This window comes from Balaenoptera ricei, chromosome 2 (assembly GCF_028023285.1).
Source record: "Balaenoptera ricei isolate mBalRic1 chromosome 2, mBalRic1.hap2, whole genome shotgun sequence".
In the NCBI taxonomy this organism is placed as follows: domain Eukaryota; kingdom Metazoa; phylum Chordata; class Mammalia; order Artiodactyla; family Balaenopteridae; genus Balaenoptera; species Balaenoptera ricei.
In genome coordinates this window covers 100,605,514-100,620,022 of record NC_082640.1, presented here as the reverse complement: position 1 = coordinate 100,620,022, position 14,509 = coordinate 100,605,514, and the positions used below count along the sequence as shown (strand labels likewise).

The following is a 14,509-nucleotide window of genomic DNA, read 5'->3' as shown; positions in this document are numbered from 1 at the left end:
CTATGAACAACTGTATGCCAAAAAGTTGGATGACCTAGATGAAATGGACAGATTCCTTGAAACACAAAATCTACCAAGACTAAATCACAAAGAAATAGATAATCTGAATAGACCAAATCTCCTAGTAAGGAGATTTAATCAGTAGTCAAAAATCTCCCAACCAAAAAAGCAAAACAAAACCAAAACCGATTCCTAACAAAGAAAAGCCATGGACCTGATGGGTTTACTGGTGAATTCTACCAAACATTTAAAGAACTAATACCAATCTTTCTCAAACTTTTCCAAAAAACTGGAGAGGAAAGAACACTTCCCTACTTATTCTATGAAACCAGCATAATCTTGATACCAAAGACAGATAAAGACACTACAATAAAACTACCAACCAATATCCTTTATGAACACTGATGTAAAAATCCTCAACACAAGACTGGCAATCTGAATTCAGCAGCATATTAAAAGGATTATATACCATAACCAAATGGGATTTATTCCTGGAATGCAAGAATGGTTCAACATACAAAATTCAATATATACATCACAGTTTTCTTCAACAGAATGAAGAAAAAAAAACCCACATGATCATCTTAATTGATGCAGAAAAAGTATCTGACAAAATTAAACACCACCGCATGATAAAAAAACACTCAACAAACTAGGAATAGAAGGAAACTACCTCCAGATAGTAAAAGCCTTATGTGAAAAACCCACAACAAACATCATACTCAACGGAGCAAGACTGAGAGCATTCCTCTAAGATCAGGAACAAGGCAAAGATGCCCTGCTTTCACCACTTCTATTCAACACAGTTCTGTAAGTTCTAGCCAGAGTGTTTAGGCAAGAAAAAGAAATAAAACGCATCCAAGTTGGAAAGGAAGAAATAAAATGATCTCTGTTTGCAGGTATGATCTTATATAGAAAACCCTAAAGATTCCACCATTAAACTTAAGGGTAAATGAACTGAGCAAAGTAGCAGGATACAAAGTCAACACACAAAAATCAGTTGCATTTCTATACACAAACAATGAGCAATCTTTAAAGGAAATTATGTTTCCATTTCCAATAGCATCAAAAAGAATAGGACTTTCCTGGCAGTACAGCATTTAAGACTCTGTGCTTCCACTGCAGGGGATGGGGGTTCAATCCCTGGTCAGGGAGCTAGGATCCCACATGCCACATGGTGCAGCCAAAGAAAAAGAGTAAAGTACTTAGGAATTAACTTAACCAATGAGGTAAAAGACTTGTACAATGAAAACTACAAAACACTGCTGAAAGAAACTAAAGACATAAGTAAATGGAAACACATTCCATGTTTATGAATTGGAAGTCTTACTATAGTTAAAATCTCATTACTATCCCAAAAATCTACAGATTCAATGCAATCCCTATCAAAATCCCCATGACATTTTGTTTTCACAGAAAATTCTAAAATCATATGGAATCTCAAGGGACCCCGAATAGCCAAAACAATCTTGAAAAAAACTAAAAAAACTAGAGGACTCACTCTTCCTGATTTCAAAACTTATTACAAAGCTACTACAGTAATCAAAATAGCCAAATGAAGACAGACATATAGACCAATGGCTAAGAACAGAAAGCCCAGAAATAAACCCTTATATACATGGTCAAATGATATTTGGCAAGGGTGCCAAGACCATTCAATGAGGAAAGAACAGTCTTTTCAACAAATGGTGCTGGGAAAACTGGATATCCACATGCAAAAAAATGAAGTTGGACCCTTATCGAACAACATACACAAAAATTAACTCAAAATGGACCAAGGACCTAAATATGTAAGACCTAAAACAATATAACTTTTAGAAGAAAGCACAGGACAAGAGCTTCACAACACTGGATTTGGCAATAATTTCTTGGCTAGGATACCACAGGCACATGTAGCAAAAAAAAAAAAATATGCAAATTGGACTTCATGAAAATTTAAACAATTTTGTGCATCAAAGGACACCATCAACAGAGTAAAAAGGCAACCCACAGAATGGGAGAAAATATTTACAAATCATATGTATGACATGGGATTAATATCCAGAATATATAGAGAATTCCTAAAATTCAACAACCAAAAAAACAAGCAACTCAATTCAAAAATGGGAAAAGGACTTGAATAGACATTTCTCCAAAGAAGATATACAAATGGCCAATAAGCACATGAAAAGATGCTCAACATCACTAATCATTAGGGAAATGCAAATCAAAAATACAATGAGATACCATCTCACACCCATTAGGATGACTACTATCAAAAATACAGAAAACAAGTGCTGAAGAGGATGTGGAAAATTGGAAGCCTGTGTACTGTTAGTGGGAATAGTATAGCTGCTATGGAAAACAGTATGGCAGTTCCTCAAAATATCAGAAATAGAATTACCATGTCATCCAGCAATTTCACTTCTAGGTAGATACCCAAACAAATTGAAAGCAAGGTCTATATATATTTGTACACAATGTTCATAGCAGTATTATTTGCAAAAGCTAAAAAATAGAAGCAACCCAAATGTCCATTGATGGATGAATGGACAGACAAAATGTGGTATATAAATACAATGGAATATGAATATTATTCAGCACTACAAAGGGAGGAAATTCTGACACATGTTACAACATGGATGAATCTTGAGGACATTATGTTAAGTGAAATAAACCAGTCACAAGAAGAAAAATACTGTATGATTCCACTTCTATGAGGTACTTAGTCAAAATCATAAAGACAGAAAGTAGAATGGTGATTGACAGGGGCTAGTGGGAGGGGAGAATGGAGAATTATTGTTTAATGGCTATAGAATTTCAGCTTTACAAGATGAAAAGAGAGTTATGGGAAAAAAAAAAAAAGAAAAGAGATCTATGGGGATGGATGGTGGTGCTGACGGTTGCACAACAATGTGAATGTAGTTAATGCCACTGAACTATGTACTTAAAAATGGTTAAGATGGTATAGGGCTTCCCTGGTGGTGCAGTGATTAAGAATCCGCCTGCTAATGCAGAGGAAAACGGGTTCGAGCCCTGGCCCAGGAAGATCCCACATGCCGTGGAGCAACTAAGCCCATGCACCACAACTACTGAGCCTGCGCTCTAGAGCCCACGAGCCACAACTACTGAGCCCACATGCCACAACTTCTGAAGCCCACGCGCCTAGAGCCCGTGCTCTGCAACGAGAAGCTACCACAATGAGAAGCCCGTGCACCGCAACGAAGAGTAGCCCCCACTCGCCACAACCAGAGAAAGCCCATGTGCAGCAACGAAGACCCAACACAGCCAAAAATAAATAAATAAAATAAATTAAAATTAAAAAAAAGAGAGAGACACCTGTTTTTTTAAGAAAAAAAGGTTAAGATGGTAAATGTTATGTGTATTTTATCACAATATTTTTTTTAAGTTTTTAATTAATTAATTATTTATTTTTGGCTGTGTTGGGTCTTCGTTTCTGTGCGAGGGCTTCCTCTAGCTGCGGCAAGCGGGGGCCACTCTTCATGGCGGTGCGCGGGCCTCTCACTATCACGGCCTCTCTTGTTGCGGAGCACAGGCTCCAGACGTGCAGGCTCAGTAGTTGTGGCTCACGGGCCTAGTTGCTCCGCGGCATGTGGGATCTTCCCAGACCAGGGCCCAAACTCATGTCCCCTGCATTGGCAGGCAGATTCTCAACCACTGCACCACCAAGGAAGCCCCTGACAATTTTTAAATATGATTTAAAAAAAAAAAGAAGATACTGTATGGCTCTAGCCATGGAGAGTGACAGATGAAGGAAATGAATGTCCCTATTTTCTGTGATTTAGGAAATTCAGGCATATTTGAATAACTGATTCAGTATTTTCGAATAATAAAACTTTAAAATCTTCATTACAGTTAAGACGAATGTGATTGAGAGGAAAATCATATACACAAGTTCCACTGTGATGTATTTGTTGGGTAAAAGCAGTATATGGTTCTGTCTCATTTATCATAAAGCTTTTTTGGGATAGAGAGGGCAAAAGTGCTGAAACCCCAAGCAGGACTAAGGTGTATTTTCCTTTTTTACAGCTTCCTCTTTTTTCCATAGGGTTAATTAGCTCCACATGTTAATAGGTCTGAAACAAGCATCAGAATAGGTAAAGCCTGAAATTGACCATAAGGCTCAGCATCATTTGGACAGAGACCACAAGGAGTGTAGATGCAAAAAACCATTATTTTCTGTCACAGTGAATAAAGCAGCATTAAACACCCTTCACTCTCAACGCTCTTGGAGTTATTTTGGATTGGCAAAACACGGCCCAGGTACCACCACACTCCTCTGTAGCATCCACAGTGGATACCATTATTCCCTTTCCCACTGAGCTTGGCTGCAGCATCAGGATACTGATCAGAGTTCATTAGCACACTGGATGAAACCTCTCTGTCATCCATGGCAACTGATGTGCTGTACGCAAGGTCACCGCAACCCCTGTCCTGCCTCTCCATCTCTGGAACAATACAGATGATTCAGTTTGCATTATGCCACGTAACAGCTATTCAACTGCTGCCCTATCCTGACTACGCGCAGACAAGAGGCCACTTGAGCCAATTTCAGATCAGCGAGAAAGAGCACTATACTTCCAACTTACAGTTTCAAGGCTCTTCTGGAACTCCCGAAGTTTAGCTTCGGCTTCCTCATAATTCTTGAAGAACATACACAGTTCATACATCTCCATCATGAATAGTAATGGGGACTCCTTTGAGGAAGAGTTTGAATAAAGTTAAAAATCCTGAAACTTAATCAATACTATATTCTCAATGAGTAATGCCAATATAAGAGAGGTTAAAGTAAAAAACAAAACAAAACTATTAATAACAGCTTTGTAGTAGAAGGAAATCATATATATTAAAAAGAAAGGAAATTAAATTTATATTTCCTTTTGGAATAAAGATACTCAGGCCAGGTACACCTACTCAACAGTCCATACTCCAGTCTATACTTGGTCCACTACACATGAGCAGGAGATATTCCATTAGACGCTGCTAAGACATCTCTACATACACTCCTGGTTAATGGGCTCCACTGATCTGTTAACCTACTGCTTGTTTGTGGCATTAATCCATAGATTTCCATCACTTCAGTGGGAGCTTTTTGGTCAGAGGATAGGAGTTTTAGAATTAGAGATTATGGATCTGAACCATAAGTAAACCACTTACTAAAGTACTTTGAGACCCTGGGCATGTTACTTAAGTTCGGTGAGCCTTGGTATATCACTCTGAGGATAAAATGAGGATAATATCACTTCATAACATTCTTCTAAAATATTACTTTATATAGGATTATTGTTAGAATTGACTAAAATAATATATATAAAGCACTTTGCTAAATAAATGATAGTTCTAATATCGTTATCTGTTGTTGGCTTAAAAAAAAAATCCCAGAGATAGGAATAATTTTAAAAGCCAACGGGGGATATTCTGAAGTAACCCTTTTAAACTGAGGAAAGAAATGAACTAACACTACCTTAAAGAAAAGCTGGAAACCTCTGATGAGAGTTTTGCTCTTCTGCCGTGTTAATAATGTCCTCCAGATGACTGAGAGGTCCTCAAGGTCCCAGGTATGGCCCTCCAGTGAGTCCTGAATGTGTCCCATTGCTTCAGCTGCAACACTGTGCTCCACAGAAGTGATGATCCAAACACAGAGGCAAGGAATAGCACTGGCGTCCTGCCAGTGGATAAGAACTTTTCAAAATAAGATAATGACTGCACATGGATTACTTGACTGCAGAAGCTTCCAGCAATGCTACAACTACAGATGGATATTTCCTGTTTAGAACAAGTCACCTCACTAAATTGGTTAAAATGACTTGAAAATCCTTCAAACATGAAACAAATTCTAATGAACAACCAAGGGACTGTTATAAACTGTCCTGCAGAGTATAGTAGGTCAAAAGGCCAAGAAACCGAGGGGATATATGTGGAGGTCAGGAAAGTACTAAGTATAGGAAAACAAGACTGTCCTCTACAGAACTGCTGATCAAGGGACTGTTCGGAGCATCCCTCCTTCCCTGCTCAAGACACAGAGGTGGTCGGTCCACCAAAGCATCCTTCTCTATGACTGCCAACCGGAAGCCAAGGCTCTGATCACTTAAGTTACTGAACATTAAGGCACAAGGAAATGCACTAGATGGCCTGAAGCCTAAGCTGGGGAAGCACAAAAAGTGGCAGTGACCTTGGAAACACATGCTAGGGCCTCATTGTCATCACCTCACATCCTCCCTGATTATCAGCCTTCCCTGTCTCTTCCCACTTTTTCTACTGCCCTCTGAGTCCCTAATGTAGGCTTCTCAAGATTCTCACCTGGACACACGAGGCCAGGACACTAAGGATCGGGGCCTGTTGTTTCACTGCTTCTGCCAGGAGCCAGCACCAGGAGTTTGGCACCTCTGAGCACTGAAGCAGAATTTCAAAGAAATCAGTCATCTCTACTTCGTTTCTTTGGAGTTCCTGCGGGGACTTGTTGCAGACTTGATCACTGTCCATTCTAGACTTGGACACTGAGGGCAAGTTCTCAAAAGCCAGTCTTAAGTGGTCTTGAAGAACAGGGCTGAAATACTGGAGAAGAGATTTCACCTAGAAAACATATTAGATGAGTGATGATCAAAAAAGACAACCAACTTCCAATTTCAGCTGGAGCTGAAAATGCTGGAGAAAAGCATAGGCAAAGTTCTTTCTCACCCTGAACTGCATCAGAGGTGACCATATAATTTTACATAGTTGTTGTGTTTGAGTGAGTTTCCATATTCAATCTGGAGTCACAAAAACTCTTCCTTCAGCTCTTTAGTAGTAATGACTAGTCCTCTGAAGCCAACCCACTGGAATCTTAGTAAAAATAATAGTATCATAGCAAACAAAAGCCTAGGTATACACAACAGAAAGAACACTGTCTTCTGAGAAGTGTTCCAATTTCCGCTTCTTGAATAACTGGCAACAATCGGTGGCTTACCTCCTCTGGGTGGTAATTATGGAGTTGGCTGTGAATAATAAACTGTAACCAATCATTTGCTTTGGCACATTCTCTAAGGTAAGATGTGCTCAGTTTCAGATTGTGGAGCCTGCAGAATTGTACCACTAATGCCCACTGGCTGCTGGATTCACTGGATAACCTATAATTGGGAGTGGGGGTGGGGGGTTAAGAGGAAAAAAACTTGTTAAAATATAGTTTTAAACTGGAAACTTAGTAAAAAATAAACTACAGTATATTCTCTAAAAAGCCTTTCAACAAATACCAAATATTTATTAGACTGCTTTGGAAAAAAAAAAGGACTCTTTCACCCATAACATACAATAATTTTCTTAGCATACTGGCAAAATTTATTCCTCATTTTATCGACCAAGTATCTATCAAACAGCTATGCACCATCGTTAGGAGAACTGAGAAAAACAGTCACTCAGAAATTGTCTGAGTGCTTAATTCTCTTGCATGATTCACTTTAGAGTATCAGAGCCCTGACAGGTGCCTGGGCTTCCTTGCTAAGGGGAGGGTACCTGCTGAGAAGGAAACTGTTGAGAACAGTCAGTGACAGGAGGTATATGAGAATGGTGCATTCCCAGGGTCGGGGTAGCTGGGTCAGCCCCAGCGGATAATAGCACAGAGGAAAGATGACATCAATGTATAAGGAGAGGGGCTTTCGTGGACAGATGGTCACCTCACCTTCCATTATCAACTGACATATATTAGCAAGAAAAAAATCAAGGACATCACTTAGAGTCAAATTTTGTGAGATCTATCCCGCTCCTTCTGAAATGATTTCAACATGTAACACTTAAGAGACTTCTCAGACCAGCAGCACAGTGGAGGAGACAAAGCTCTTCTCCACCTCTTGGAAACTCTATCTGTAAAGAGGGAATCATTATCTTCACCCTCCTTTTACTGATGGCAAGATGCAATTGAAATCTGTTATGTGCTCGATGAGTAAGAAGATAAGGTCTAGGGGGACTGGTGAAAACATGTGTTGGAAAAAAGACTAGGCAAACACAGATTGGAACAATAAAGCTTGCTAGAAAAGAGGCTGGGATCACAGCTCACAAACCTCTTTATTTCCTGCTGCTGAATGCTGTCCCATATACCTTCTTCTACGAGAACAAGCAATTCTTCTATGGTTGACTTTTCACCCATAGCCAGTTTAGATAGTTTTTCAGCTATAAGAAATATAAACAACAAAATATGGTCAAGAGGGCTTCCCTGGTGGTGCAGTGGTTGAGAATCTGCCTGCCAGATGCAGGGGACACGGGTTCGAGCCCTGGTCTGGGAAGATCCCACATGCCGCGGAGCAACTAGGCCCGTGAGCCACAACTACTGAGCCTGCGCGTCTGGAGCTTGTGCTCCGCAACGAGAGGCTGCGACTGTGAGAGGCCCGCACACCGCGATGAAGAGTGGCCCCCGCTCGCCGCAACTAGAGAAAGCCCTCGCACAGAAACGAAGACCCAACACAGCCAAAAAGAAATAAATAAATAAATAGCATTCCCTTAAAAAAAAAAAAAAAAAATATATATATATATGGTCAAGAGAAAAGGTCAGGAACTAGGCAGTTCTGTTTGAAGAGTGTGGCCCAGAGACATTTCAGAAACCCATTAAAGTGCCCAATAATGTGAGATAAAGTGTAAAAAATTCTGCAGAAAAAGGATGAAACAGAAGATAACTGTTTCCTCCCCAACCACTCACAATTCAATGCCTTAGACCTATTTGTCCCTTGTCCTCTCAACAAAACAAATGACATAAAGGTGCTGTACCTAGAGACTCTCTGATAAAGTTGTACTGAGCATCTTCATTTCTACACGTGTAGCTCAAAATTATATTGGCCACTTTCATATCAACTCTGAGCTTGAGGCTGTCGAGGCCAAGCAGTTCTAAGAAACAAACACAGGCAGCTCCTATTGAAGGTATGTGGAAGGAGGAGAGCCCTAAAACATAGGCTTCATTGCCTACTTGCTGGATCCTGAAAAAGAAAGGAATCAAAATCACATGAGCATGTGAAAATTTTTTCTCACCAGGAAAAGCGTATTGAATTACATCAGTGATACTTGGAGCGTCAGACGCATGCGATTTTTGACTTCCTCCCCCTTCCCTTTTTCACCCCTTGTGTACATCCATTTAGGTTCTTGGTAGCTTTTAGTCACCTTCCGGCTCCATAGCCCCCTATTCCCTTGTATTTTACCTTCTCCTAAAACGCCTACTCATAGTCCAAATTATTTTTGCTTCCAACTTTATTCAGGGAACATGGAATAGAACTTATGAAAGACTACCAACTTATGATCTTATTGTGAGTATGTACACGAACTATCAAGAAAATTAATGCCACCTAAAATTTGACATCATAAAGCACATACATTTTAAATGACTCATATATGTACTTTTACATGAACAGGAAAATTTCGAGGACCATGTTTATACACTATGTAGAATGAAGATGAGAGAATGAGGGACTTTTCTCTTTCATTTTTCACCCTTCTGACCTACTTAAATATTTTAACATAAAGATGCATTACTTTGTTAACTATAAAACAATAAATCTGTATTTAGCTGCTGATTATATCAAATACTCCTCCCAATTCTGTGCTTTATAAAAGTGAATTATAAAAGACCAAGATCTTAAATACAGAATTCACATCTCACTATAGAATTCCCTCTTTATAATAAGCGCTAACATTTGGCAAGCTCCTGGATCATTATTTTAAAACATGGTTTTCAGATATATTTATTATCTTATTTAAAATATATTTTAATCTTTTTTCCCTGGCGGTCCAGTGGTTAGGACTCCATGCTTCTACTGCAGGGAGCATGGGTTCAATCCCTGGTGGGGGAACTAAGATCCCGCAAACTGCATGGCGCGGGCCAAAATACAAACAAACAAACAAAAAACACAAAAGACAAGCTAAATGCCAAAAACCTGGGATATACAGAGAAGCACAAATGAAAAAATACATATATATATAATTCCCCAGTCAAATATAATTACTAACTGTGGTATGTTTCCAATAGGTTTTTTATATGCATTTATATGCATGTGTAAAAGTACACAGATATGCCTTTTATTAAGAGTGCAAATTATGTCTTAAATACTCACAGCTGCTTGGGGGTCTTGCTCTTGGTTAATTCCTGAACCAGAAAAGTACCAAACGCAAATGATGGTCGTCCATGATGTAAATAATAAGCAAAATTCAGACGTTCTACCATAGCATATTTATTAACCAGGTCAGGGCTAGAGAAATGTGGGAGCTGACTCGCTGCATCTGGGGGGAAAGTGAAGCAGTATTAATCCTCTGCACCTCACCGTGATTAATTTCAGATCTGCATGTGGAAAACTTTACTCTGCAATGGTAAAAGAAAATTGGTTGCTATAATCATTTTGTACCACTGTGTATCACTTTGAACCACCAAGATGTAATAATTTTAATGTGTGGAGGTAGCCCTCATTTTATACAAAAATGTGTACCTGAGAAGTTGCATAAAAACTTATAAACTATGCTTTTCCCCTACTGAACTTACTTGTTATTTTAGATGCTTTAATTTTATATCTGATGATCCATTAAGTTCACAGTGGCAATAACCCTTTAACTACAATATCTCTGCTAATGATTTGCAAATGTAGCTTTTAAACTCATTCATGCAGCTCATTGCACAATGAAATCTCTTCATCTCATATTTATATGAATCCTCTATTCACCAAGGCCAACTCACTGTACCTTTCTCCAACAAATACTTTGAGAACATCCTTTTCTCCATATTAATACCCTCCTAATAAACTTTTGTTATCACTACCTGTACTTTCTGATGTTGGATTCATAGAGCACCTTATTATCTACATCATGATACCATCTTTCCAAGACCAGCAGAGTAGTTCAAAGTTCTCTGTGCCCACGAAAAAAGCAGAAAAAATTTTTTTTTGTCTTTTTAGAAAAATACGAAGTCAAAAGATATTTGGATGTGAAAAGTTGGTATGAAATAAAGTTAGGGCTTGATAGGAACAGTTAACTGCTTCTTAACCACTTACTACCTATTAAAAAAATGAGACAAAACAACATTTTGAACTGTTAACAGTGTATCTGCTCTTATTTCCAAAGTTCAAAGCTTATTTCTGAAATAAAGTTGTATCCCTCCCATGGAATTCCAAGGACGTTTTATATTGTGACTTAGCTCTTATTAAAAAAAACAGGACTTGAAGACTTTAGAGGAGTCTGTCGTCTTACAAAGCTATTACTTAAAAGTATACCTCCTTCGAGATTAAAAAACTGTCACACGCCTTATCTGTATTCTTTGTAAGATCAGAGTGACTCTGGTAACTTACAATTACATATAAAACCATTCATTCATTCAATATTTGCTGAATTCATATAAAGCTGAACAAACAAACTTGAGTTTTTATTCAAATAAGACCCTGATTAGTGGTTTGGTGGCTAGTATGGAGATTTTGTATAAGAGAAAATTCTACCTGAAGAGAAATTTTTCTCTGGCCTGCTGCAGAAGCCAAATCACCACGCAGGTGCCTTGTGGCCACTTTCAGTGGTAAAACCATATGATAAAAGAAGTCAACATTCTAATTAAATACAACTCTCCAATTTTAAAAATCCGTATTATGTCTTCATGATAATTGTTTCATTTAATTTGTGCTTTATTTCCTCAAATATGTTTTAAACTTCTAAAAATCAGGCAGGGAACATGCCTTCAACTTCCTCTGTGTACCCAGCAGAGAGCTCCATCTCCACCAGGGTCTCAGGACTCTGGCTAACTGATGGAGTTGGAGCCATTAGAACAGTACAGGGGATTCTGTCTACTCTCCAGTAACCTCACTGAGATTAGAATGAGTATTTTCACTTGAAAATGCAATAAGCACTACTTTATCCTGCACTGAACAAATATCGATTGAATATCTATTATAGGCCCGGCACTGCACTAGGCACTAGGTAAATTCAATATATTGAAATTTGAACTTATAAAAGTGACACACTAGAAAATGCACTTTTACATAAGTCAATAAATATTTACAGGGTATATATTATGTGAAAAGTACTAATTTGAAGCCTCCTTTAGAGTAATATAGGCAGAGGCACCACAGGCAATATGATATTAAAGGCTAATTCAAAATGAATAAGTAAAAAGAAAATAGAAAAAGCAGAGTTTAAGAACAGCACAAAAAAAAATCCGGGGAAGTTTTATGGTCTAGAGAGGATGGCAGTGTGTGCGCATCTGGTGCTTACCACGTGTCAGGAACTGCAAGAGCTTTTTAGATGCCTTGTCTCCTTTCATTCTCATGTAACATGTGAGGTGGACACTGTCACTTACCTTATTTTATAGAAAACTGAAGAGAAGTTAAATCAGTTGCCCAAGGTCATACAGCTATTACATGGTAGAGCCAGGATTTGTCTAATGCCAATACCTATGCTCTTAACCTTTATAATACTATAGTGCAAGTGAACAAGGATTTTTGGAAAGGGAGAAATTTAAGCAGGTCTATATTACATTCCCCAGCAAGTAAAGCACTAGTGACCTCATACAATGACTTTTAACTCACAGTATGTTTTCAATTCAGCTTCCTAGAAAATGTTTTCCATCAAAACTACCATGAGGTATCACCTTACTATGGTCAGAATGGCCATCATAAAAAGTCTAAAAATAATAAATGCTGGAGAGGGTGTGGAGAAAAAGGAACCCTTCTACACTGTTGGGGAGAATGTAAATTGGTACAGCCACTATGGAAAACAGTATGGAGGTTCCTTAAAAAACTAAAAGTAGAGCTACTATATGATCCAGCAATCCCACTCCTGGGCATATATCCAGAGAAAGCCATAATTCGAAACGATACATGCACCCCAATGGTCACTGCAGCACTATTTACAATAGCCAGGACATGGAAGCAACCTAAATGTCCATCAACAGAGGATTGGATAAAGAAGATGTGGTACATATATATATAATGGAATATTACTCAGCCATAAAAAAGAATGAAATAATGCCATTTGCAGCAACATGGATGGACCCAGAGATTGTCATACTGAGTGAAATAAGTCAGACAGAGAAAAACGAATATCATATGATATTGCTTATATGTGGAATCTTAAAAAAAGGGCATAAATGAACTTATCTACAAAACAGAAACAGAGTTACAGATGTAGAAAACAAACTTATGGTTACCAGGGGGTAATTGGCAGGGGAGGGTGGGGAGGGATAAACTGGAAGATTGGGATTGACATATACACACTACTATATATAAAACAGATAACTAAGAAGGACCTACTGTATAGCACAGGGAACTCCACTCAATACTCTGTAATGGCCTATATGGGAAAAGAATCTAAGAAAGAGTGGATATATGTATAAAAGATTTACTTTGCTGTACACCCGAAACTAACACAACATTGTAAATCAACTATACCACAAATTAAAAAAAAAAAAAAAAAAAGGCCGGGTGGAGGGTACATTGCTGTTCATTTTATTATTTTTACCATACATTTACATTATATACACTCTTCTATATATGTTTCAGAATGTAAAAGCCAACCTAAGGAAGGGCATCATATATCCAGTGAGAGCTTTGTGTGTTTTTTTTTTATATCCTCCATAGCTGATTCAACATAGAGAGTGTCTTGATATTATTTATGAGAATAAAGGATAAATATAAGTGGGAAAAAAAAAAAAAGATCCAGCAATCCCACTCCTGGGCATATATCCAGAGAAAACTATAATCAGAAAAGATACAAGCACCCCAAAGTTCACTGCAGCACTATTTACAATAGCCAAGACATAGAAGCAACCTAGATGTCCATCAGCAGATAAATGAATAAAGAAGATGTGAGATAGATAGATATATATATATAGATAGATAGATAGATATATAATTATACTGAGCCATAAAAAAGAAATAATGCCATCTGCAGCAACAGGGATGGACCTAGAGATTATCATACTAAGTGAAATAAGTCAAAGACAAATATCATATGATATAGCTTATATGTGGAATCTAAATAAATGATACAAATGAACTTATTTACAGAACAGAAAGAGACTCACAGACACAGAAGACAAACATGGTTATCAAAGGGGAAAGGGTGGGGAAGGATAAGTTAGGAGGTTGGGATTAACATATACATACTATTATATATAAAACGGATAACCAACAATGACCTACTGTATAGCACAGGGCACTATATTCAATATTTTGTAATAACCTATAAGGGAAAAGAATCAGAGAAAGAATATATATACAACTGAATCACTGTGCTGTACACCTGAAACTAACACAATACTATAAATCAACGATACTTCAATTAAAAAAAAAGAAAATGTTTTCCAGTGGAATGTGCCTTTATTTTTAAAATAGAAAGCAGGGGGGAAACTAGGTTGGCTTTACATAAATGAACTTCTGTCAACACTGCTGAAATGCTTCTAAAGCAAGAAGAATCCATAATGACTTACCTCCTATAGTCAGTGTGTTGGCAGACTGCCAGCCAAACAATCTGCTAGGATCAAAGGGCAATAATGACTGAAAAAGGGGAAAAGTCAAATCAGAGT

The 14,509-nt window shown here is 38.0% G+C and overlaps 1 protein-coding gene across 6 annotated transcripts in view; it reads right to left on the bottom strand.

The window, feature by feature from the left end:
• The window catches only part of SPG11 (SPG11 vesicle trafficking associated, spatacsin), a 103,753-nt gene that overhangs the window by 42,829 nt on the left and 46,415 nt on the right, over window positions 1-14,509 (bottom strand). For all 6 annotated transcript variants that reach the window (XM_059913396.1, XM_059913395.1, XM_059913394.1 and 3 more), the window contains exons 20-27: window positions 14,414-14,480; window positions 10,068-10,233; window positions 8,734-8,939; window positions 8,034-8,142; window positions 6,947-7,106; window positions 6,301-6,573; window positions 5,465-5,665; window positions 4,590-4,697 (exon numbers count right to left, since the gene is read on the bottom strand). In XM_059913396.1, the coding sequence (XP_059769379.1) occupies window positions 4,590-4,697; window positions 5,465-5,665; window positions 6,301-6,573; window positions 6,947-7,106; window positions 8,034-8,142; window positions 8,734-8,939; window positions 10,068-10,233; window positions 14,414-14,480 (1,290 nt within the window). The remainder of the gene's footprint in view (window positions 1-4,589; window positions 4,698-5,464; window positions 5,666-6,300; window positions 6,574-6,946; window positions 7,107-8,033; window positions 8,143-8,733; window positions 8,940-10,067; window positions 10,234-14,413; window positions 14,481-14,509) is intronic.